A 26885-nucleotide genomic window follows, 5' to 3' on the forward strand; every position below is an offset into this window, starting at 1 on the left:
TTTCTGGGGCTTAAAGTTTTTATTATTTCATTTTGCACCAATTTGCACAAAACACTCAAAACTGGCACTTAAAGTTGGGGTTTTCCTTCGATCATAAGACACCTATCACGGAATAATACTGATCCAAATCTGGTGTTTAAAAAAGTAATATTTCACATACATCTACATGTTACAACACTGTCATCAATTTTTCAATGTTATCAATTTTTTCCTGTGACTTTTTTTTTTTTTGTTGCATAAATTTAAGTCAAAGCACCAAAATGGTTTTAAAATATTTTACCATATTTTTTCCCATCAAAACTGACTCTGCCTTTAAAAGTGGCTCATAATTGTGACTTTGTTTTGGTGTGCGTTAAAATGTGAGTTCATGCTCAAACAGTGCAAGTAAGAGCAGGCAGGCCCAGCCCAACAGCAGTCCAATATTCTGTAGAAAAAACAGCAAATATGGCCGTGAAGAGTGAACTCTGCTCATCTCAGGCATCTAAAACAGAAAAGTGAGAGGAAGTTAAATGGATATTTAATTATCCTTAGAAATCAGGATTATGCCATTCTTATCCTATTTTATAAGCGGGTAAGAGGTTATAAAAAAAGACTGGGGGTTATTTGTCACACGGGAAAGTTGTCACAATGGCTATATAACTGTAAGGCTTTAAATCAAAAGTCCAACTACACAGATGTGTGTTTTTTCAGTGATGTGTATGTTGTTTCAAACACCTTGTTAAAAATATTCACATTTTTTATAGAATTCATTCTATCCTGAAAACTAACATTCCAACACCCCCTATATTACTATAGCTATTGGGTAAACAAGGTTAAACAACACAATGAATCCAAACTGGCACACATACAGGCAAGAGTCAACTATATAATGAAAGTAGATAAGACAAGAGCATTTTACATGTGTCAGGTCAGGACAGTTTGTCACATATGTTTTAAATGTTGGAATTGTACATAATTTACTAACTACAATTTGTTGTATGTGAACTTTTTTCATTTTTGCTGTTTCATTAAAGGAATATTCTGGGTTCAATACAAGTTAAGCTCAATCGACAGCATTTGTGGCATAATGCTGATTACTCCAAAAAAAAAAAAAGCAAAAAAAAAAAAGCAAAAATAATTTTTTGTGGTAATCAACATTTTGCCATAAATGCTGTCGACTGAGTTTAACTTGCTTTGAACCCGGAATATTCCTTTATTTATTTTGTGTTTCATAATTGTCTCACTGTTTACATTTTGTTAAAAAGCCTTTCGTTCACAATTTAATAGCAGGTTGGCACACGTGTCGTACCCCATACAGTTTACCCCGAAAGTGGGGCATGTTGTCAGAAAATGTCAACATTAAAACATTGTTTTAAAACAGCTTTCAAGAACACAATTAATCTCCCATTGGTTGAAATGAACAGATAGTCCCACCCCTATCTCACACCATTGGTTAAGTCAATGACCTGATTAAGAAAACGGCTTATTTCAAGTTGTTTGCAGAAAGTGGCCGTTCTGAAACGTCATGTAAATGAAAATGCCGTTTTCCGTACATCGCTTGAGTGATTAAAAGAAAGCACTTTAACACACTTAGGTTTTATCATGAGAACACAGCTTATGTGGTCATGTAAATGCATTAAGGCCGAAACATACTCTATGCAAGTACGTGAACGCAGATGAGATCGCTTGGCCACCACATTGCCAGTGCTCGGTCCAGTTGAACATGCTTAACGTGTGTTCTTGCGTTACCGTGGCAGGAACAAACCTCAGTACTCAAGGGGGCGATAGAGTCACCTTCAAACGTATGTGCCATTAAACTGGATGTGTCATTATTCAGGTAAGTTGCTATAAATATACTGATTTACACATACTTGCTCAGCAATATTCTCTTCTAACTGTTGCTCCGCCATGTCAGTAGCTGACTTGAAAGAGAAAACACCCCAGAAATGGACAGTTCACACTAATGTCGCTATAGCGCCCCTTGCGGCAATGCTGAGAATGCAAGCACATTTGCGTTGGGTTGTGAATTGCGCTCTGACACATTTAAGAATGCAACAACGTGTGAAATCGAGCTTGCGTTGCAAGATGTGTCTGCATTCACGTACTTGTGTAGAGTATGTTTCGGCCTTTAGCGCCATTCTTACAGGTTCTTGAAAAGTGTGAATGTGCATGGAACAGACCGGATTACTAACGTTATAGGATGGAGCCCAACAACAAGTCAACAAAGCTGAAAGAATTGAACATTTCTGGGAGTACAGTGGGAACAGGGAAAATCACACATGCATATTATAAACTATTCCAGTTTATACAGACTTAAATAAAAATATCCATTTGATTTAAAATATCGACTACTGTTCCTCATATCTGCTTATATGTGCTCAAGTACGTTGGGGGAATCCCAGAGTTTAAAGTAAGAGGGAAACCCCACTATTGCAGCCCAATTCCGCTGCAGGCTGCGACGGAATGTTAAGGAAACAAACACAGCAACAACTCTGGAATATCTGGAAATGAAGTCAAGCAAAAGAGAATAAAAATAGCGAAGTTGTCCTCAGAACCCATGCTTGTTGTTTATACAAGCATCGTGGGGAAATTTACTGATCGAGGCTGTCAGTATAGTATAATATTGGTAGTTGTGTGAAAAGAAGTGAAAGAAAAGTCTCACCATTTCTACGAGTGAGAGATAGAGGAATATTCCTGCAGTAACTGTGAATATCCACTGCTGCACCTCTGTGTCAGTGGACACAAACAGGCCGATGTAAAGCCCCATGAACGCAGTGAGAGCACTGAGGAAGTTCATCAACACTGCACACTTTACTGAGAGACCAGAACTCAACAACACTGCAAAATCACCTGCAGAGAGAAAGAACACCCCAACATCTTCTGATGAGATGCAACCCAAAATTGGAAATTGCTAAGTCAAGTGCATTACACTGTGGGACACAGTATCTCACACAGTGTATTCCGTCGTATACTGCACATTTTGGGAAGCCGTGCATACACAATATGTGCATATTGTACACAGTATACAGTATAGACTGCATAAATAGTATGAGTTGAATGGTAGTATGCTACTTAGAATAAGTCATGATGACTCACCCATCTCATGTGGGATCTCATGACACAGGATCGCTACAGTAGTTGCCATTCCTGTCTCTACGGTGTTTGAGAAAGCAGCACCTATTACTAAACCATCTGCAAAGTTATGAAGACTGTCTCCCACGATCACCATCACTGCCAGCAGAGGAACGCCACGCTCTGGATTTAAAAAACATCAAATAGAGATTAAGACAGACTTAATTTATTCCATGAGAGGAGCACCATTTGTGTCAGCAACATTTGATGAAGTGCATTAAACCTTTAATGCATACCACAGGTCTTTAATGACCCAGTAACTCATCATTTTTTTGGAGTTATGCCTACACCTCTTTAATATTCTTCAACCTTTATCTTCAGAATAGTGTAACGGGAAAAAAAATGGCAAAATTGCAAAATATATCTTTTTTATAACTGCTTAATTACCAAGAGTGGATCATTAAAGACCCGAGATATGTAATAGTACTGCTTTTTTACGCTTCCACAAATCATATTTTTATGATTATTTCATATCTATATAAGTGTACTATCACAGGATATATATATTTATTTGTTTATTACAAGACAAATAAGTACTATATTCATACAAATGACTACATTATCATTGATTTTCTGAGTGATGATGGTGAATTATCAGTATCCCATATGCATGTACACATACATACAGTATATCAGTGCCACCTTCCTCAAGGTGGCACTGATATATCAGTGATTGACTTGATTTACATTTGACATTGCTATTTGACAAAGAAGCATCATGGAAGTTAACTATAGCAAGTGTAACACATGCACAGTATGATATGGCTGTTTACATTTGGGTGTACTACTGAAATTATGTAAGTTGTGCATCTATTTAGACTCAATAAGTGCCTGAGAAAATACTTATGTGTACTGTAGCTTATGTGAAGATTATGTGTAGCTCTGTACGTGTTTGACAGCCAGTTGCATCTCATGAAATTTTCAATGTGGAAGTAATAAATCCTGTTTTATATTTGTTGCATGATCTCTTTGATATAGGAAAAATAGAACATAAAAATATATCAGAATTCATTTGATTATTTTCTCATTTTCTTGAATTTTTTTTGAAAAGTTGGCACTACCATTGGTGATAGATATAAGTGCCGAGTTGCTAAAGACCCGAGTGTGTAATAATTTTTGGCAAAACACCGATGCATTTAAGGGTTAAACACAAAAATCTGCTTTTATGTGTTTTGCAAGTTTAAATAAAGAACTTATCATATTCAAAATATTATTTCATGGATAATGAGTAGGGATGGGACGATATGGTTATCTCACGGTTCGGTCCGATATACAATATGAGATTCGCGATTCGATATAATCTTGATTTTATATAATAACACTTAAATGACAAAATATTACAGAAAACTGTTGATTTTCTGAAAAAATGTTTGAGCAAAATGATCATTATAATTTCTTATCAAAATAAAGTTATTTAATACAAAAATAAATGCTCAAAGTTTTTCATATACCTTTCTGTATAAGGAAAGATCCCAAACAAATAAGCTTTCAAAAAATAGGGGGCTACATTCAGGCTGATCAGGTGCAGAACAAGCAACAGAACTGAACAGAACCTGTTTTTTATGAACTTTGTCATAAAAAATTTAACTTTGTAAAAATACAAAAATTCTACATTCTAATAATTATATCATGAAATTGTATATATAATAATGATATGAGCTATCACTGTTTGAAATAATGTGTACAATTTACAAGTAATAACACTGAGTTTACATTCATTTGTCTAAGAAATGCTACCACGGTTACTGTCACTTTATGAGTTCAACAAGCGCCTCACAGTGTTCCGGTTCATCGAATTTCAATGAGAATCTCTCGGTTTCTTTAGCGCATCCATGCTGCATGAGATTACAATTAACTTTTAATTACAAATTACTTTTTTATCTGACTGTAAAGAACAGAAAGTATATTAAGATTGTGCAAATTGGTGCAAAATGAAATAATAAAAACTTTAAGCCCCAGAAAGTCCAGAGGAATTTTTTGTTGTTGTTGTTAAAAACCTTTGTAGCACAGACAATCGATAAATAGCAACCTTTTTATATCATTGTTTTTCCTCACGTCATGATACAATTATTCATGGAAATATCATAGATCAAAAATAAGATCCGAGCAACATCAAACAAGATCAAATCTTCCAAAACCTCTCTTTCTGTTTTCTTTTGTACAGTATGTGTCTGTGTTTGTGAGAAAGGGAAAGATAGAGATAATTAGTTAATAATAACTTGTGTTGACAGAATCTGTCATTCCTGAATTCCTGTCTCTTACTCAAACCCAATATTAATGAAAGTGGAATCACCTCATCTTTGATGGACACACATTACACGGATCTGCTTTAACTGCAAGCATTTTTCATCAAAACAAGGTCGATTTTCTAGGTATTCCAGTTCTTAAAGTTCTAACAGCTAAATTCAAGCACTTTAAGGACCTTGTGTGAAGCCTATAAACAGTGCAGTAGGGATAAAAGAGACAGAGAGATTATGATGTTTGACGGGTCATTTCATTTATGATCACATGGGCAGAAAACAATGCTGCAAATTTTGAAATATTGAGTTATGCCATGATATGGTTCGAAATTTTTTTGGTTCACGATATATCGAAATTCATCCCATCCCTAATAATAAGGGGGTTTTCTATATAAATATTTTAAAATATATAATAAAAAAATAAGTATATGCATTATTTCATTTCCATAGCCAGTCACAGAATATATTCCTAAAAAACATATGTTTTTGACGATTTGCATTCTTCGTACATATCACCTCCTACTGGGCAGGGAGGAGAATATTGATCTGTTTCTCACCCACACCTATCATATCACTTCTGAAGATATAGATTTAACCACTGGAGTCTTATGGATTACTTTAATGTTGCCTTTATGTGTTTTTTGGAGCTTCAAAATGTTGGTCGCCATTTACTTGCATTGTATGGACCAACAAAGCTGAGATGTACTTCTAAAAAAAACGTCCAGGTTACTTGCGTAACCTCCGTTCCCTGATGGAGTGTCAATGTAGTGACACTAGGGGTCACTCTTGGGAGCCCGAGACACCTCTGGTCTTTGATAAAAGGCCAATGAAAATTGGCGAGTAGTATTTGCATACCACTCCCCCGGACATACGGGTATAAAAGGAGCTGGTATGCAACCACTCCTTCAGGTTTTGTGCTGAGGAGCATTGTGTCAATGTAGTGACACTAGGGGGTCCCTATACGAAACGCCGCAACTGGCTGAACTGTGTTACATGAACTGGCGGTGTGTGACGGGCAGACCACTGTGTGCCTCGTAGCCAGCGCACCAGGCCGACACGTAACCTCCCCCAACACTGTTATGAGTGTCAAAAGGCCCTTTAGGGAAAAGTTGACTACCCAAAAGATAGAGACGGGCTAGCCCAGTCGTGGCCTCTTATCCCCTTTTTTTCCCCTCTCCCCCCCAAAAAATGGAATTAACCGACTGGGGCCACCAGGTCTAGTCGGGGGGGTCTCCCTCCCAAGGGGAAGACACCGCGGAGACCACACCCCTCCCAGAGAGGCCCAGGAGGTCACTACACCCCTGGTAGAATGGGCTTGTGGCCCTACTGGGGGCGGCACATCCTGGACGTCAGTGAGCCAGTGGGCAATCCTCTGCTTGGAGACAGCGCTTCCTTTCCGCTGTCCACCAAAGCAGACAAAGAGCTGCTCAGAGACTCTAAAGCTCTGCGTGCGATTCAAATAGATGTGTAAAGCACGCACCAGACACAGCAACATCAGGGCTGGGTCTGCCTCATCCTGGGGCAGCGCTTGCAGGTTCACCACCTGGTCCCTAAAAGGGGTCATGGGAACCTTGGGCACATAGCCCGGTCGGGGTCTCAGGATCACGTGCGAGTAGCCCGGACTGAACTCCAGGCACGTTTCGCTGACAGAGAACACTTGCAAGTCTCCTACCCTCTTGATGGAAGTGAGCGCAGTCAGGAGGGAAGTCTTCAAAGAGAGTGCCTTAAGCTCAACTGACTGCAAGGGCTCAAAGGGGGCTCTCTGTAGACCCTGAAGAACTACAGAGAGGTCCCATGAGGGAACGAGGTGCGGGCTGGAGGGATTCAACCTCTTGGCGCTTCTCAGAAACCTGATGATCAGGTCGTATTTCCCTAAGGAATGTGCACGCTCGTTCGTGAGGTGCGCCGTCAACGAGACTGAGTCCAACTCCAAACCGAGAAAAGAAGGCCTCTCCCATCTCAACCAGGTTGAGCCAAAGGTGGCGCTCCTGGACCACCAAGGTGGACATCGCCCGCCCAAGAGACCGCGCCGTGACCTTCATCGCCCGGAGAGTGAGGTCGGTCGCCGAGCGCAGCTCCTGCATCAATCCTGGGGTGGAACTACCCTTGTGCAGTTCCTTTAGTGCCTTGGCTTGGTGGACATGCAGGAGAGCCATGGCGTGCAGGGTGGAGGTGGCTTGTCCAGCAGCACCGTAGGCTTTGGCCATCAGGGACGACGTAAACCTACAGGCCTTGGATGGAAGCTTTGGGTGCCCGTGCCAGGTGGCGGCGCTCTGTGGACATAGGTGCACCATGAGCGCCTTATCCACCGGGGGGATTGCCGAATAGCCCTTGGCCGCCCCACCATCGAGGGTAGTGAGGGTGGGGAAGCTGAAAGATCGGGACCGGGCAGTTAAAGGTGCCTCCCATGACCTTGTCAGCTCTTCATGCACTTCTGGGAAGAAAGGAACGGGGGCGGGGCGTGGCTGTGAGCGGCGCCGCGAGCCCAGGAACCAATCATCGAGCCGCGAGGGTTCAGGGGAGAGCGGAGGGTTCCACTCTAGCCCGAGGCTCGCGGCTGCCTGGGAAAGCATGTCATCATCTCCGCGTCAGCCTGTGATTGGGCGACCGCACCCGAAGGGAGTAGCCCAGCTGAGGCTTCCACGTCTGACTGGACGATCCCACTCTCCGATGCTGCGCTCGAGAGCTTATCACCTTTGCGGGCTCCAAATAAGAGGTCGAACTCGCCGTGAGACGAGCCGGTGGGCTCATCCGGAAGCCTGATCAGGGCAGACAAGCATGCTGGGGAATGGGAGGTCCGTGGGGGGATACCCGGCGGAGGTAATCCCATTGGGTCCCCAAATCGCCCCCAGTGCTAGCTGTGCTAGCCTCATACCCGTGGGTAGAAGGACTGAGGTGGGGAGCCTCTGGGGTGGCTTGCTTTCTTACAAAGGTAAGCCGCGACCGCATCGTTGCCATGGACATGTTCTCGCAATAAGTACATGACCCATCCACGAATGCTGTCTCCGTGTGAGCAGCGCCCAGACACGAAAGACAGTGATTGTGGCCGTCAGAGGGCAAGAGATAACGAGTGCAACCAGGAATAACACACAAACGGAAAGGCATTTTTAAAAATACGTGTCTTTAAAAAGATGTTCCGTGTGTGCCGCTCTTTTGGAGAAATATACTCTTTTAGAGAAATATACTCTTTTATTTCTCCTGAAGTGCCCATGGGCGTTCTCTGCAGTGCACCAGTGCAGAGGGGGAAGAAGCCGCTGAAATGCGCCGTCAGATCCAGCAGAGGTGAATGAACAGCCGTGGGAATTCAGCTCAGTGAGCAACGACCATTCGGCTCCGAAGAGAAAATCTGAATGAGTGGTTGCACACCAGCTCCTTTTATTCCCGTATGTCCGGGGGAGTGGTATGCAAATATTCTCATTGGCCTTCTATCAAAGATCAGAGGTGTTTCGGGCTCCCAGAGTGACCCCTAGTGTCACTACACTGACACAACGTCGAGTGAGTGACAGATAGGGAACTTTGTTTGTGTTCAGCAGAAGAAAGGATGTCATACATATCTGGCATGGCTTGAGGGTGAGTAAATGATGAGAGAATTTTCATTTTTGGGTGAACTGTCCCTTTAATGATAGGTCATAAACCTGATAACAGCGAAAGCAGCAGTCAATCTGGTTTAAATGTAACCTAACCTAACCCTAATCCATCCCATCACATTTATCCCTTTTACAAGTTCAGAATATTTAAACATATAAATGTTTTATTCATTTAGCTTAAGTTGGCACAATGTAACTTATTAGACCATCTTTGTCTAATAGACTGTTTAAAATCATACAGATGGTGTCTGAAAGTGTATACAGTATGTGTGCTCCTACTTTGTTTATCGGCTGGGTTGCTGTTTGCCTCCACAGGTTTTATTTCAGGTCGCAGTTCAGTACATTCTGTTTCCTCTAAAGTTTCCTGACCACAAATAGGAATATATTTCATCATGAAGTGCATATTTTTTTGCATCACACATTGACAAAGGTTTCATGGTTGTAAAATCACAGATTTTACAGATACAGAACTCTCTAACCAATTGCATGGTAGAAATGGATTTTCCACGCTGTCCATTGCAGTTCAGTTCCATGTTTAAGCCATGAGAATGACTCTGTGACGGAACATAAACCATGTTAAACATACATTATTATGCAAACTCACAATTATACTTATATATGTATATATACAGTACTGTGCAAAAGTTTTAGGCACTGGTGAAAAATGTTGCATACTGAGGATGTCTTCAAAAATAATGACATAAATAGTTTTCATTTATCACTTAATGTCATACAAAGTCCAGTAAACATAAAAAAGCTAAATCAATATTCGGTGTGGCCACCTTTGCCTTTAAAACAGACCCAATTCTCCTAGGTACACATGGACACAGTTTTTCTTGGTTGTTGGCAGATGGGATGTTCCAAGCTTCTTGGAGAATTCATCACAGTTCTTCTATCTATTTAGGCTGTCTCAATTGCTTCTGTCTCTTTATGTAATCTCAGACTGACACGATGTTCAGTGGGGGGCTTTGTGGGGGCCATGACATCTGTTGCAGGGCTCCCTGTTCTTCTATTCTAATCTTTTCTATTTGCAAAAGTAATGTTTGGGAGTCTAACATTTATATTTCCTATTGACACACTAAAGCTGAAGATATAAATAACCATCTTAAGACAAATGCTTTTGTGAAACATCTTATGTCCCTATGACTTTTGCACAGTACTGTATATATATATATATATCCACCACATTGCAATGTGAAGTAGATAAGACCAAGCAAGATTTTTCAAGATGTTTTCTAATCAACAACACATAAGATACAGCGGAGTCCAACCATTTGAGACCACTATGCATATGCTTTTATTGCATTCTTCTCTAACACAAAGATTCATAAATTCTATTGTCAGCATAACATCTTGAGTGAAAAATGTACATGAACTTGAGAACATCTTATTATTTGGTAGGTTCCATTTTTGCTCTTATGACAGCATGCCCTTGAACTGGCAAATCCTGGTGGTCATGTTATCCAGCATGATTTGAGAATGTTTCAATGAAAGCAAAGAAATCTGACCAAATCATTAACACGATCAATGTCACTAATCTGCTTACATTTGATTAGTGACCTAGAAATAGAGCCGAATCTTAAATAGTTCTTCTTCATTTTATGACATAATTACGAGCACTGAAAGTGCGTAGGCACCTATTGTATTCGTTAGTGTTCTTCTTCTTTCACCATTGATGTTCATGGCTGCCCATAGAACCATACATGGGAAAGTTATGATATTTGGCTCACCGATTTGCAAGAGATTTGTCATGTATCATCTAGAGACACAGGGGACAGAAAGTTATCAAAAGATTTTTTATAGACCACACCATTTTCGAATAACGTTTCAACAAATTCGACGCGAGCATGCCAAAATGGATGTGAGGCTGTATCTTCGCAATGCTTTGGTGTATTAACACGATACTTGGTATATGTCATAGCCATCAAGAGTTGAGGGTACCTGCAGCATTTCGGAAAAGCGCCACCTAGTGGTCAGGAGATATGAAAAATTATGAGGCTGGTCTCTTTAGAGTCCTTGGGGCATAATGAGTCAAATGATAGCCAATTTTGCTATGTTGGGCATTTTGAGAGTTGGTCATTTGGGATTTGGTCATAAAATGCTGTATTTCGCAAATGCATACCATTACGAAACTCGGTATGCATCATCGGCAGAATGCTCTGAGGGTACCTATAAAGTTTTGGGCCAGTGCTACCTTGTGGTTATAATGGAATGTTTAAAAATGCTTTTAACGTTTGATTATTTTGGCCTATTGTCCTATCACTGCTCTCTTTAGAGTCCTTCGGTCATGCTGAATATGGTGATACCAAATTTGCCATGGTCAGCCATACTTCTTGTCCGGCATTTTTAATTTCATTAAAAAACCTACAGTACTTTTTCGAACTCCTCCTAGGCTGTAAATCCGATCTGCACATAATTTGTCGGGTATCATCTAGGAACACTCACAACAAAAAGTAAACAAAAGCTTTTGGATCGACAAAACGGTTCTCGAATTGCGCACCAATGAATTTGATGGCAAGTCGACAAAAAGCTGTACAGCCGAGGCTGTATCTCTGCAATGCTTTGCCGTATTTTCGTAAAACTTTGTGAGTGGCATTATAACTACACCCTGACCTCACCTTGAAAATTTGGTGAGTGCGCCACCTATTGGTCAAAATTTATAATTAATTGTATTTTAATTTTTGCAATTCTACCTATTTTTATGCTGCTTTTCTTAAAGTCATAATCAGTGATGTCCAGTGACACATTCATTCATGCCATACGATGGTGTGCTTGGCCCTGTAATTGCTGCTTGCAGCTATATTTTTTCTTTGCACTTTGTTTATTTCTGTTTAAATGAAAAAAACAAAATTCTTATATTTTAAATGTGGTCTCAGACTTTTGGACACCCCTGTTCGGCTTTTTTTTTTAGAGATGTGTACTAAAATGTGAGAACGCACATGACCATTTGATGAAATAAATAGAAAGAAAGCTTTTTCAATGAGAAAAAAGCCATAGATTCCAGAAATGATGCCCAAAATTTTCCACAAGTAGTCCTTCTCTTCCATGTTATCATGATCATTGTGAACGCTGTCATTATGAAGACCAAGGATCTACAAGCAAGACAGAATTCAAGATTACAGAAGGAAATTTCCCTGGCATGTCAGATCGCTCTGGTTTTGTTCCAAACCCTAGTGAGGTGCCTACATAGACAGCATTTTTAGGTATCAAAGGCATCACTTCTGGCGCACAGGCTGTTCCAGACTGTAGTCAGCATAAGTTATGTTGCCTTATAAGATACCAAATTCTGGCCAAATAATAAAGCAGTACTGCATGAGTGCTTCACAGGACAAACCCGAAAATATTCAACTAAGACACCTGACGGAGTCGAGGCAAATAAAAGATATGAAATACAACTATATTTTATGCAGTACTGAAAAGACTGGATAAAAATGAATGAAATTTCACTCAACATTTGTGTGTTCTATGTATCTTTGTCGCTTTGTAGAGCAGGTGTGGCTCGTCCATATGGGCAGCCCCACCTAAATATTCATCTCCTCAGATCTATACTATAAACTTCTAATAATGTAATTTGTTAATCGGTAATGTATTCAAAATGCTGACACATGTATTTAAAAGCAGGCCTAGTATACGTTTTTATTCTATTTTTAAGTTGTAATGTTGCTGAAACCTCCGTTACACTGTATTTGATACAGATTTACAAGCAGGAAGAGAGTCTCCTGACCTTCCGAACTCCACAGCGCTCTTCAGTTTTACCAATGGAAATCTGTGGTCAAATATTGTACTGCAACGAACCCTCATTTAGACCCATTTGGGCAGAAATTAATCTGCCCATAACGTAGAGCCAAACCAAAGGCAACTTTAGTATTAGTGCGCGCCTGCAGTGTGACAGATTGCGAACATGGCGAGCACTATCGATAAACGTGTGTGTAACAGCGTGTCGTTTCTATTGCAAATTTAGGGCAAATAGGCCCTCAAACAACTTGGTGCTGACAATCCAGACATAAAAAATAGACTGGCAATCAAATGACAAAGGTAGGTGATAACTAAGACATTGTATGTATTGTATGATGAAAAACTGAATGTCAAAAAGCCTCCATTTGACTCTTAGATGCGCTGAACTGAATAAAATGTTATGTTACCCATATTTAATTATTCGTTCTTATTTTGCATGGGGACAGAGAGATGTATACAGTAGCGTGGGCAGGGGCGCATTAACACACAAGTTTATATGGGCTGAAGCCCAGGGGCCTACAACTCCCATGGGGTCCAGCGGGAGGAGTGCGTTTAAGTGCTTTCAGAAGGAGACACGGTTGCTGACATGGTGACAGTGCATAAGCATTAATGGTGTCCGTGTAGTGCTTGTTCAATGCCCAGCACTTGAAGGGGGCCTCAGCGGACCAGCACCCCCCACCCCACCTGCTCAACAACTTGAAGGGGGCCTTATCGTACCAGCGAGCCCATGGGCCCAGAGGTACTTTAAAGCGCCTCTGAGCAGAAGTGTATGTAATATAGTAGTATGTAGTATAGTAATAAATAGGTTTCTACTGCAAACCTATTTACTACTTGAAACTTACTGTGATTAAAAACATTATTATTATGATTATTATTATTTTACTATTATTATCAAGAATTTATTTTTTATTTTTTTAGTTCTTGGCATGTAGATAGTTCTGTTTATGTATGTAGATAGTTATTTCACCATAGCTTTCACTTCCTCTACTCTGTGGGGTTCTTCAACAACACTTAACATTATAAAACATCATTTGATTTCGATTTTGACCTTCAACAAGTCAACAATCTAATATAAATCGTTCTTATTATGAATAGAATCAACATTATGTTCTAAGAGTGCCACCTTGTGGTGGAATAATGCAAGGACGCCACATACTGTGTCAGCGCGTTTGTGTTTGAATAATGAGTTGAACGAGTTGAATAATGTAAAAAAAAAAAAAAAAAAAAAAAAACCTAGTGGTTATACGTAATACATAGGTTATACGTAACCTATTGCACTCAGAGCAAGATCTGCCTCACCTATAATTATGGTCACGAGCCGCTACTGTTGTAATTTGTGGAACGCTATATTGTGGCATTCATTAATAACCTGAAATGCTGCCTACAGTATGCATTTCAAATCAGCCCATTTTTCAGTTTCCCAGTGTCATCGTTCACCAATTTATGCGTTCATGGAGACCTTTTCTGAAAGTCTATGTATTTGGTGAAAGAAAACGCCATTCCAGTGTGGATACTGGTGCTGGTGTGGAGTGAAATGTCCACAGGGTGGCGCCTTTAAAGCGAGATGAATTTTAATTTGTAAATTATGTCATATAGTCAACAGGGATGCATATTTTGTGAACCCAAACCCCAAACCTAAACCTAACCATCAGTGGAGTAAAAATTTCATTTTAAAGGAAAATACAAGTAAATCATTGATTATGTGTACATGATTACTTCCTAGTTCCCACTGGACCAGAAACTGTCTCGGAGGTTGTGCTAGAGGTAATGTGTTCGAACTGATGATAAAATGTCTGAAACAGGATGCTGTTTATCAGTAATTGACCCGAATGGGGTTGAGTTCAAGGTATATGAACTTTCAGAAGCAACATGTGTGATCATGTTGTGTAGACAGGAGACAGCGAGACATCACACTACAGTTTGGAACAAAAACATTCGCTGATGTTCTATGGGCTCTTTCTAAAATAAGATTTCAGTGAAAACTCCACATTATAAACCACCCATATTTTTACTGTAAATTAAAAACAGTGTCTTCAATTATATTTTACATGAGATTCCATTTAAGTTCTCCAGACCTATTTTGGTACCTCAGGTATGAGGTGGAGCAGAGCGTCTCCTGACAGCGTTCCCACAGCCAGACCCACAAACAGCTGCAGAACGAGGGCGTACGTTTCCTTACACGAGTTAAAAAAGATCAGACAGATGCCCAACATTGAGCCGATAGTGATCAGTAACACCGCAACCGTGCTATAACCGTATTCTGTCAAAGAGAGAGAACAACAGCAGACAGAAACACAAATAAATGTTTTTAAGGATGGAAAGAAAACTGTTATGTCATAATTCCCTAACACTCATGTCATTCCGAACCCGTATGCTGTTATTTTTTCTGTGGAACATGACAGGAAAAATGTCAAAGATATGCAGCTCTTTTAAATATGACAACAGTTCATAGTAAATAAAAAAGCACCTTAAAAGTGCTCAACATTGCTTGTGTGCTGGTGTCCACAATTCTAAAATTGCATGTCACATTCTGTTATAACGCATGCAAGAACCAATGCCATTTGACCATCAAAGAGATTGACGCATCATTTTTAATCAAAATGTGGGCTAGACGCAAGCTTGAACAATAGAATAAAAATCAGTGAAGAATAAAATAGAAAAGAATAGAATAGAAAATACTTTATTAATCCCCATTGGGGAAATTAGTTTTATACAGTTTCAACACATAAAATCACAATAAAAACGAAAATGTGGATAATCAATAGAATAAGAATTGATATGTATATATATATATATATATATATATATATATATATATATATATATATATATATATATATATATAGTATATATATATATATAGTATACTGTGTATATATAACATTAAAATAGAATAAGAAATAAATAAGAAGAAACAAAACAGAATAAGAAATCAATAAACTTTAATTTCGGTCTTTTCCACACATAAAACTATTGTAAGACTTCAGAAGACTTGGAATATAGCTTTATATTGGAAATGAATTCTCCTTTTATGTTCCACAGAAAACGGGAACGACATAACGGTGAGTAAATAATGACAAAACTTTCATTTTTGCCTGACCTATTCTTTTAGGATCCAAGCAAAATACATTATATCACGCATTCTTATTCTTCTGAAATAACATACAAATTTGACATCAGAAATAGAGGTAGACCAATGTGTCCGTTTTACCGATTAATCGGTATCAATAGATCTGCAAAAGTCTATGCCGATAGTTGCCGATAGTTTTTTTTTTTATTCCTCCATGTTCCCCAATATTTCATCATTGTCAATATTCATGCATATTTTTATCCTCACATCAATGCATATTTTCTTATTTTGATTAGATTATCAGGTATTTTAAACTGAGGCGAGGGCACGCAAAGAAAAATGTGACACATAAAGTGTCTCCATAAAGTGTCATATCTTGTGTATACTAATAAACGTCCTGATTACTTGCGTAACCTCCATTCCCTGATGGAGGGAACGAGAAGTTGTGTCGATGTAGTGACACTAGGGGTCACTCTTGGGAGCCCTAGACACGTCTGGTCTTTGATAAAAGGCCAATGAAAATTGGCGAGTGGTATTTGCATGCCACTCCCCCGGACATACAGGTATAAAAGGAGCTGGCATGCAACCACTCATTCAGGTTTTATGCTGAGGAGCCGAGACAAGGTCCGGCCATTTCAGCGGGTAGTTCAGAGTTGTGGCAGGAGGGACACAACGTCTCGTTCTGTCCATCAGGGAACGGAGGTTACGCAAGTAACCAGGACGTTCCCTATCTGTCACTCACTTGACGTTGTGTCGATGTAGTGACACTAGGGGTCCCTATACAAAACGCCGCAACTGGCTGAACTGTGTTATGTGAACTGGCGGTGTATGACGGGCAGACCACTGTGTGCCTCGTAGCCAGCGCACCAGGCTGACACATAACCTCCCCCAAAATTGTTATGAGTGTCGAATGGCCCTTTTGGACAAGTCGACTACCCAAAAGATAGAGACAGTCTAGCCCAGTCGTGGCCTTTTTTCCCCTTCTTTTTTTCCAATCCCTAAAAAAAGAGGGATTATCCGACTGGGCCAGCCAGGTCTAGTCGGGGGGTGTCCCTCCCAAGGGGAGAACACCGCGGAGACCACACCTTGCCCGGGGGGGGGGGGTATTTAAGTGGAAATACGTCACATGGTCTTGCCGAGCTATGTCGGAAGTATGTCATGTGGAGAAGTCTCATGGTAGGTCCTACCAAATGGGAGAGGAGTTACTACAAGCATGGAGACTGGGGCAGAGGGGCCTCTGCCCAAGGAAGATGCAGTTTGCAAACAGGGAAACTAATTAGCGGAAGATATACATCGCATGGGGTTACCTACGGGGAACCGCCACATGCGGAGCACCTACCCCAGTACAGGGCTTTAATTAGCACGTGTACTGTCTCTCCGAAAACTCGACTGCCACAGGGCTCAGAGGAAGTCATCTAGGGAACACAAGCCGGCGGCTGCACGCCCATTGCAAACAGCACCCTAGCCCATCTTGGAGGTCTCCATCTGCTGCTTCACCGTCGAGAACTGCTGGGCAAAGTCCTCTACGGTGTTGCCGAATAGGCCAACCTGGGAGATAGGGGCAGCAAGGAACCGTGCCTTGTCGGCCTCACCCACCTCGACCAGGTTGAGCCAAAGGTGGCGCTCCTGGACCACTAAGGTGGACATCGCCCGCCTGAGAGACCGCACTGTGACCTTCGTCACCCGGAGAGCGGGTCGGTCACTGAGTGCAGTTCCTGCATCAAATCTGGGGCGGAAATACCCTTGTGCAGTTCTTGTAGCGCCTTGGCTTGGTGGACCTGCAGGAGAGCCATGGCGTGCAGGGTGGAGGCAGCTTATCCTGCAGCACTGTAGGCTTTGGCCGTCAGGGACGACGTGAACCTACAGGCCTTGGACGGGAGCATTGGGAGTCCGCGCCAGGTGGCGGGACGATTTGAAACGGGACGATGCTAAAAACAGCTGTAACGGCCGGTTTTTCATCGGTTCCATGCAGATTTAAAGGGAGATAAGCGTATGTAAAAAATTTAAAAAAGCAAATGCATGAACATGTACAATAGGGATACAGACAGAAATGAGCAGCACACACGTTAGAAGCTCACTTACAGGTACTGCACTAAAATAACTCCGAATTCTGCTCTAAAAGTCATGATCGCATGAAAAAATTAAGAGAAACTGTGCACCGGTTTTTAGCGCTTTCTTTCTCGTCTTTTACCATTTTGCACTTTATTATCATTCAGTAATACACAGATGTAATAATTGATGTATGTCCTCATGAAATCAGAGACTCTCCCCTCGAAATCAGAACACAATTGATCAAAAGAGACGACCAGGTGTAACGGTGATCACCCAAAATGCATCTTGATACCAGTGTACACATGGCCTCATTCAGGGACGAATGGTCATGTAGTTGATACACTTTAGTCCTGTGAGTTGCAGGGTGCCGACTGCAAGTTGTGTAGTGTACGCTTGGCTTAAACCACATCTGGGATTTTATTTATTTTAAACTTTTGTAGCCTCTGTGTCTGTGCCCGACATAGTGAGACTAAGAAAATGTTTATAAGTCACTCTGTAAATCCATTAAAAAAACTATCGGCTTATTAATCGTTATCAACCTTTTCCACCACCCACTATCGGTCGACCTCTTATCAGAAATCTTACTCTCAATGTCAGTGGGTGGAGAACTCCTCACTGTTGGTTCTGACAGTTTACAGGCATTTCCTATTAACTGCTGAAGGATGGCTGGACAAATGTGCCTGAAATGATCTCTAGAGATTGAAGAATGAGGATCTAGAGCAAAAATATCCAGCAGCTGATTAGCTGAGAAGCAAACCTTTTAGAAGAATAAAAAAAAGGAAATATATGTTAAAAAGGGGCATAAAAGCAATTGAAAATCCCTGAAAATTTCAGGTAATCACTTCAGTTATAATATGCAGCTGTCATTCTTTTGTATAACCAAACTGTGTATAAAGATAATCATAATTAGCACTCCAAACAGGACTGACAGCCATATTCTGCAGCTGTGTGAACGTCACCTCTTATAATGAGTTTCTCTCTTTATTGATGTACCTGTGACCATTCCTTGTCAGCTGTGGTTTGATCCTGACTAGATGCAAAATGTTCCTTTGAAAGGGATTTTTGCAGACTCCATCTTTCCTTGCTATGTAACTGTTGAGCTCCACCAAGTCCAAGCCGATGCAACAGCAACTCTAGATCTGAATCAAAATGAAACTTTATAGTAAAAAATGACTTAAATATTGATCTTTTTCTCACCCACACCTATCATATCAGTTCTGAAGACATGGATTAAAACACTGGAGTCATATGGATTACTTTTATGCTGCCTTTATGTGCTTTTTTGAGCTTCAAAGTTTAGGAACCTTTTGACTTGCATCATATAGACCAACAAACAGACGTTCTTCTAAAAATCTTTGTTTGTCTTCAGCAGAAGAAAAAAGAAAGAAAGAAAGAAAGAAAGAAAGTCATACACATCTGGGATGGTATGAAAGTGAGTAAATGATGAGAGAATTTTAATTTTTAGGTGAACTACTAGCATTTGTGGGCCTGTCAGTATATTGTATGTTTATGTGTATATTCACCCATGACATGCAGACAACTGGTGCGGTTCAGAGACTGGAATATAAAGTCTATGAAGTAAGCAGGAGAGGTAAGGTTCCTTTTGCTAATGCAGTGGCCCTTCCTCAGGTGATTGACAATCGCTGCAGCCAATCGTGGAGCAGAGGGGATGTCAGCACCACGGCTGTCAGTCACAGCGACCTCGTCCATCAAATGAGCTGCATTAATGCACTGCAAACACAAAAGGACAGATTGAGAATAGAGGCAAAAGAAGCCAACGTTTTGGGGTCCTACATTTTAGGTGCACTATGTGCACTTTGCTGTTGATTTTTATTTAAACTAATTTTTACTCTTTATTATGAGTCACATCAAAACTGTCTTGGAAATTTTTACCGCCCCCTTAATTACTTTTTGCTACTTTTCAAATGTCTTTTCTGCATATATTTGATTGTTTATCCTGTTTGTCCCAAACCCTGACTTTTAAACTTGAACTATGAAAATTTATCATGAAACTAACGTTCATTTTTAAAACTATGATAATCTAAGCAAAGGCATCATTTCCACTATGCCCAACAATTTTGCTAAGTTTTTCAAAAGTAAGAGTACTTGGTAACCAAGAAGATATGAAGTGTGAAACAAAGAAAAATCAAGGTAAATATAAACAATATTTACTGTGAACCCTTTGGAATCAGCTGGTTTTCTGCATTAATTGGTCATAAAATGTGATCTTATCTTCATCAAAGTCACAAGTATAGACAAACACAATGTGCTTAAGATAACAACACACACACAATTATAAACTTTCATGTCTTTATTGAACACATCCCATTAAACATTCACAGTGCTGTGGAAAAAGTAAGTGAACCCTTTGATTTAATAACTGGTTGATCCTCCTTTGGCAGCAATAACTTAAATCAAAAGTTTCTGGTAGCTAAACTTAGACCTGAACAACATTCAGAAGAAGTTTTGGACCATTTTTCCTTACAGAACCGCTTCAGCTCAGTCATATTCTTAGGATGTATGGTGTGTACAGCTCTCTTGAGGTCATTCCACAGCATCTCTACTGGGTTAAGGTCTGGGCTCTGACTGGGCCACTCCAAAAGGTGGATTTTTTTGAAGCCATTCTGTAGTGGATTTACTTTGATGTTTAGGGTCATTGTCCTGCTACATCACCCAACTTCTACTGAGCTTCAGCTGGCACACAGCCACCCTGACATTATCCTGTAGGACAGGGGTGTCAAACTCAGTTCCTGGAGGGCTGTAGCCCTGCAGAGTTTAGTTCCAGCCCTGCTCCAAAATGCCTTCTTGTAATCTTCAAGCACTCCTGAAGACCTTGATTAATTAATTTTTTAATTTATATTTATCACACATTATATGTTTGCACATATACAGTGAAATTCTTTTTTTCACATATCCCAACTAAGCTGGGGTCAGAGTGCAGGGTCAGCCATGATATGGCACCCCTGGAGCAGATAGGGTCAAGGGCCTTGCTCAAGGGCCCAACAGTGGCATCTTGGCAGTGCTGGGGTTTGAACCCCCAACCTCCGATCAGTAACCCAGAGCCTTAACCACTGAGCCACCACTGCCCCACTGCCCCCTGAAGATGCCCCAGCCCGTCTTGGAGGTGTCTGTTGTAACCACGACGCACCTGGAGACCTACTATAGGGGAACCCCTGCCCATAGAAATGCAAGGTCGGTCCAAGGACTGAAGAGGCGTTGACAGATTGGCATGATGGCCACACGATGTGTCCCGTGGCTGCCCATCTTGGGACTCGAATCTGAAGCCATTGCTGAAGCGGTCTCATATGCATCAACCCGAGTGGTGTGGCCGCCGCTGAGGATGCCATATGCCCCAGGAGCCTCTGAAAAGATTTCAGTGGAACCGCTGTCCTCCGTCTGAACGCCTTCAGACAGTTTAGCACCGACTGCGCATGCTTGTTCATGAGGCGCGCTGTTATCGAGACTGAGTCCAACTCCAAACCGAGAAAAGAGATGCTCTGAACCGGGAAGAGTTTGCTCTTTTCCCAGTTGACCTGAAGCCCCAGTCGGCTGAGGTACCGGAGCACGAGGTCCCTGTGTGCGCACAGCAACTCTCGAGAGTGAACTAGGATTAGCCAGTCATCGAGATAGTTGAGGATACGGACACCCACTTCCCATAGCAGTGCAAGGGCCGCCTCTGCGACCTTCGTGAAGACGCGAGGTGACAAGGACAGGCCAAAGGGGAGGACCTTGTACTGGTATGCATGACCTTCGAAGGCAAACCGCAGGAAGGGTCTGTGTCAAGGTAAGACCAAGACGTGGAAGTACGCATCCTTCAGGTCTACTGCCGCAAACCAATCTTGATGCCAGACGCTCATTAGAATGCATTTTTGCATCAGCATCTTTGACAGGAGTCTGTGCAAAGCCCGGTTCAGTACTCGCAGGTCCAGGATTGGTGCAACCCACCGCCTTTCTTCGGTACGATGAACCTTTCTTCATCTCAGCTGGTGTGAAAGGCTCTATCGCGCCCTTGCGCAGAAGGGTAGTGATCTCCGCACGCAAGGTAGCGGCATTCTCGCCCTTCACCAAGGTGAAGCGGACGCTGCTGAACCTGGGTGGGTGCCTGGTGAACTGAATCGCGTAGCCGAGTCGGATGGTCTGGGTCAGCCATTGCAACGGGTTGGAAAGCGCAAGCCACGTGCCCAAACTCCGGGCGAGGGGGACCAAGGGAATGATCACGTCGGACGTACCGGCGGGTGGGGCCTCGTGGCGGGGTGGAGCTCGAGGTGCCATGTTGAGGGGACTCGAGCCCTGTGGCCGTGCTGAGTCCACGGACATCAAAGCACTTACCTGGCTCCTGCCACCCACCATAAGATTGGCCGAGGAGGGGGGAGGAGGGATCTCGTCCCCGTAGTACACCGGAACCACAGCTGGGCGCACAGGGGCGGGGGGTCCACCGGTGGAGCGCCATACCTGCCAAAATGGGATGGTGGACGGTGGTCGTGACGACACTGGGCGCACTGGACATGTGACCCAGGAGATGAGGAAACCATTCTTTTGTCAGGCTTTTGGGTGACAAAAAGATTCTCCACACGGCCCTCCACCGGGGGATGGAGTAGTCTGTCGACCAGCTCCAGAGAAGCGGGTCTCCTCGCCCCTGGTTCGCCCGTCTTGGGGGGCTTCGAAGCCTTCCTCGGGTTCATAGTGGCCGGCCGTGAGATGGGTGGCATCTGCTTACTGCGGAGGGCTCCACGCCAGAGCCGGGCCACGGGGGCGGGCTGTGGCGGAACCGGTGTTGTTGCTGAAGGAGGACGCCCTTGGCGACGAGCAGACAGGTTGCGGGGTCTTAAGCCATGCCAGGGCAGGATATGTTGTAAGGCCTCCATCTGCTTCTTCACTGCTGAGAACTGCTGGGCAAAGTCCTTGACGGCGTCACCAAACAGGCCAACCTGGGAAATGGGGGCGTCAAAGAACCGTGCCTTGTCCGCCTTTCCCATCTCGACCAAGTTGAGCCAAATGTGGCGCTCCTGGACCACTAGGGTGGACATCGCCTGCCCGAGAGATCGGTCATCGAGCGCAGTTCCTGCATCAATCCCGCGTCATAACTACCCTAGTGCAATTCTTTTAGCGCCTTGGCTTGGTGTACTTGCAGGAGAGCCATGGCATGCAGGGCGGAGGTGGCTTGTCCAGCAGCACCGCAGGCCACAGTCATCAGGGACAACATAAACCTACAGGCCCTGGATGGGAGCTTCGGGTGCCCGCGCCAGGTGGTGGCGCTCTGAGGACACAAGTGCACCGCGAGCGCCTTATCCACCTGGGGGATCACCAAATACACCCTGGCCACTCCACCATCAAGGGTAGTGAGAGCGGGGGAGCAGAATGACTGGGACCGGGCAGTAAAAGGTGCCTCCTACGATCTTGTCAGCTCCTCATGCACTTCCGGAAAGAAAGGAATGGGGATAGGGCTTGGCCGTGGGTGGCCTTCCGAGCCCAGGAACCAATCATCGAGCTGCGAGAGTTCAGGGGAGAGTGGAGGGTTCCACTCTAGCCCAACGCTCGCAGCCGCCTGGGAAAGCATGTCCGTCATTTCCACATCGGCGTGAGACTGGGTGACCGTTCCTGAATGAGGAAGCCCAGCCGAAGCCTCTGCGTCAGACTGGATGAGCCCGCTTTCTGATGCTGCGCTCGATAACTCATCGTCTTCCTGAGCTCCAAACAAGAAGTCGAACTTGCGCTGAGACGAGCTGGCGGTCTCATGCGAGAGCCCGATCAGGGCAAGCGAGCGTGCTGGGGAATGGGAGGTCCGTGGGGGGATACCCGGCGGAGGTGGTCCCATTGATGTCCCCAAATCACCCCCAGTGCTAACTGATGCAGCCTCAAACCCGTAGGTAGAAGGACTGGTGCGGGGAGCCGCTGGGGTGGCTTGCTTTCTTATGAAAGCAAGCCGCGACCGCAACGTTGCCATGGTCATGTTCAGGCAATGAGGACATGACTCATCCACGAACGATGTCTCCGTGTGGGCAGTGCCCAGACACGTAAGACAGTGATTGTGGCCATCAGAATCGGAGAGATAACGACCGCAACCAGGAATAACACACAAACGGAAAGGCATCTTTAAAAAGATGTTCCGTGTGTGCCGCTCTTTTTGTGAATGAAAATATACTCTTTTAGAATATACTCTCTTATTTTCGCTCTGCCGAAGCACCCAGGGCGTTCTCTGCACTCCATGGGTGCAGAGGGGGAGTAGATGCTGAAATGCGCCGTAAATCCAGTCATTTTGAGGTGCGTCTTTGGAGGGAATTGAATTCAGTGCACTGAATACAAACGCTCGGCTCTGAAGAGAAAATCTGAATGAGTGGTTGCATACCAGCTCCTTTTGTCCGGGGGAGTGGCATGCAAATTCCACTCGCCAATTCTCATTGGCCTTTTTAAAAAAAAGCAGAGGTGTTTGGGGCTCCCAAGAGTGACCCCTAGTGTCACTATATCGACACAACATCGAGTGAGTGACAGATAGGGAAGGTGACTTTAGCTGAAAAGTGAGTAGTTTCCATCCCTGTTTATTAAACATAATACATCACTTGAGATTTGATGGAAATTACATTCGTCCATGATGGTTCAGAAAACATGATGAAAATGACGCACACAACATTAATCTGTAAACTACGGTCATACTATATTGATGATTATGTATGTGGCTTTTTCATACCTGTGTGTGTTTTGAGTCTGGTATTTGTTCTGCATTGCGATGTGGCTGGTAGTTCTGGTTAATAAGCTGCAGTATACTATCTGTCTCATTGACTGACAGGTACCGCTCATCCTCCAGTGGATGAAGAGTTGTCAGAGCCCTCAGACACTGCTTGTAACTGAGAGACAGATCTGGAGAGGAGGAAGAGAATGAGACTCTGGGACTGCAGAGGCGTCTCATATTGATGATGTAATAGAGGAGGACAGTGGACACACGATGGTAGTCCTCCACACTGAGGTCATCTGTCCCATCATCTTCCAGTACTGACAGCAGCCGCTCTGGAGTGAGACACTATCAACAGTGAAATAAAAACAATAATACTAAAAATGAAGATTTTTTTAAAGGGGTGAAGAATCATGAAGCATCAAATTTGCCTTGATCTTTTGACATATAAGATGTCATTGTACTATAAAAACATACTGTACGTTTCAGAACTCAAAACTTCCCCCTCGCTGCAAAAAAAGCATTTGTTGAAATCAAGCTGCCAAAATGACTCATTCTCTACTTCCTCCACGTTGTGATGTCACACTATACATTTGCATCTGACCCCTACACAACAACATATCAATGCCTACTTTACATTTAATCTAGAGCTGTCGGAATTAACGTGTTAATCGCATGCGATTCATTTAAAAAGTTTAATTTGTTAATTTTTCTTAATCGCGATTTATGCATTTTCCGTTAATACAGCATAAACCAGCATAAACACTTGTTGGAAGGGTGGAGCCTTTGTAATGTGTCCACCCGGTGTCATTACAGTGATGGACACCACAACAGCGCTTCCCTGTCAGTGATAAAATGATGGAGAAAGGACCACTTAGCATTAACATTTGATGTACAAATTAAGCCCAAATGGGACTTGTGATAGAAATCAAGTATTTTCAGCCTATGCAAAGGTGCATATTAATTAACACTGCAGCACGCCAAGTCTTAACTATCAGTCCGCTTTTCCCACTGAGTTCAAGGTGGCGCTGGACACTGCCGTTGACATTCTGAAGCTAATCATGAACACAGCTTCACGATTGCTGTTGGAAAGCGGATAATCACAGTCTACCGGCAGATAAATATTGTGGAGGACGAGAGTTTAACACATGTAATGCCCATTGTAATGAATACGAAACCTATGGTGACTAAAGCCATCTTTACGACAGCAGCCAAATCAAGTATGGCGACCATGGCACAGGTTTGACGTTGTGGCGTACGATCATGAGACCAACCTGGACTCATAGAATCAAGTTACAATGCTAAATGATTTTTACGTGGCTTGATGTACGTATCATGGCAGTTTCCTGGTGAAATGAACACTAGAGGCGCTACAACAAGAATAATTCACTTATCACCAACTATATTTATAAGCTCGTTTGAGTGCGATCAAATTGCGCGGGTGCTCAACTGATAAAGCGCTGTACTGTCGATGCAAAGGACCGCGGTACGAGTCCTGAAGAGCACGCAAGGTGACTAGTGAGCTCAAAAAGTCATAGAAGAATCACAAAATGATGTAGTTACTTCAGCAATTGTGCTTTTCATGTTACATTCAGTTTTTTAATCAATATCGGTTAGGTTTAGGTTTAAGGTCGGTTTTGTTGATTTAAAACTCGATAGAGCATTAACCTCAAAAACCTCAATTGTTTAGGAAAAATTTAACTTGCTTTTAGCGCCACACAGTGCTAGTGATATGTGTAAGGAATCACGTAATTTGATTTTGCAAAAATATCGCCACAGTCTCATGATTTTTATGAGATCAGGCTGCACCAGACACATGAGAATTGAGGTTTGTTGTTATTGCCTTATTTGATTTAGCCACTGCTGTTGGGAGTTGATCTCTCTCTCTCTCTCTCTCTCTCTCTTTCTCTCTCTCTCACACACACACACACACACACACACACACAATGGGCCTTTTATTTTAGGAAAATAACATAAGTCTGGAGATCCTTGTGCTGAGGGGACAGGATTTGTGGTCGATTAATCACAAACATACACATACACACTCTACAAGTTGGGACAGTGTCCATTTATATCTAAAACAAAATAATAATAATATTGTATTCTGTGCAGAGTTTTGACCAATCAGTATGTTTTGCATGTGCATGTGTTGTGTACATTTTTAATTTGAACATTCATTCAGTCTTTTAGCTCTAACCTGTTCACAGAAGCTCTGGGTCACTCCGGTGCGCTCTGGACACTGGACAGTTTGGAAGAGGTCAGTCACCAGTGTTCCCATGTCCTCTCTACGTAACACTTCCTGTCCCGCCGTCAACAGCAAGCATCGACTCACGATACTCAGCAAGGACAACAAGCAAAGAGGCCACACCAGCAACATTGTGCTACCATAAATAGACTTACTTGCACACAAAAACCCTCAAAGA

The 26885-nt window shown here is 42.6% G+C and overlaps 1 protein-coding gene across 3 annotated transcripts; it reads right to left on the bottom strand.

The window, feature by feature from the left end:
* LOC127450220 (zinc transporter ZIP12-like) lies at positions 1-26885 on the bottom strand. Of its 3 annotated transcripts, XM_051714122.1 has the most exons (12): positions 26660-26885; positions 24481-24810; positions 19319-19526; positions 18789-18934; positions 18381-18552; positions 14761-14933; positions 11878-12030; positions 9418-9492; positions 9218-9302; positions 3076-3234; positions 2642-2829; positions 1-481 (listed from the first exon to the last, which is right to left on the bottom strand). In XM_051714122.1, exons 1-12 carry the CDS (start codon positions 26837-26839, stop codon positions 353-355), a joined length of 1998 nt encoding a protein of 665 aa, XP_051570082.1. In that variant the 5' UTR covers positions 26840-26885; the 3' UTR covers positions 1-352. The 3 variants fall into 3 exon arrangements, with proteins under 3 accessions (XP_051570082.1, XP_051570091.1, XP_051570101.1); XM_051714131.1 differs by lacking the exons at positions 18381-18552; positions 18789-18934; positions 19319-19526; positions 24481-24810; positions 26660-26885 and having other exon boundaries at positions 14749-14820; XM_051714141.1 differs by lacking the exons at positions 9218-9302; positions 9418-9492; positions 11878-12030; ... (3 more) ...; positions 24481-24810; positions 26660-26885 and having other exon boundaries at positions 18789-18862.

Source organism: Myxocyprinus asiaticus, chromosome 2, assembly GCF_019703515.2.
Source record: "Myxocyprinus asiaticus isolate MX2 ecotype Aquarium Trade chromosome 2, UBuf_Myxa_2, whole genome shotgun sequence".
In the NCBI taxonomy this organism is placed as follows: domain Eukaryota; kingdom Metazoa; phylum Chordata; class Actinopteri; order Cypriniformes; family Catostomidae; genus Myxocyprinus; species Myxocyprinus asiaticus.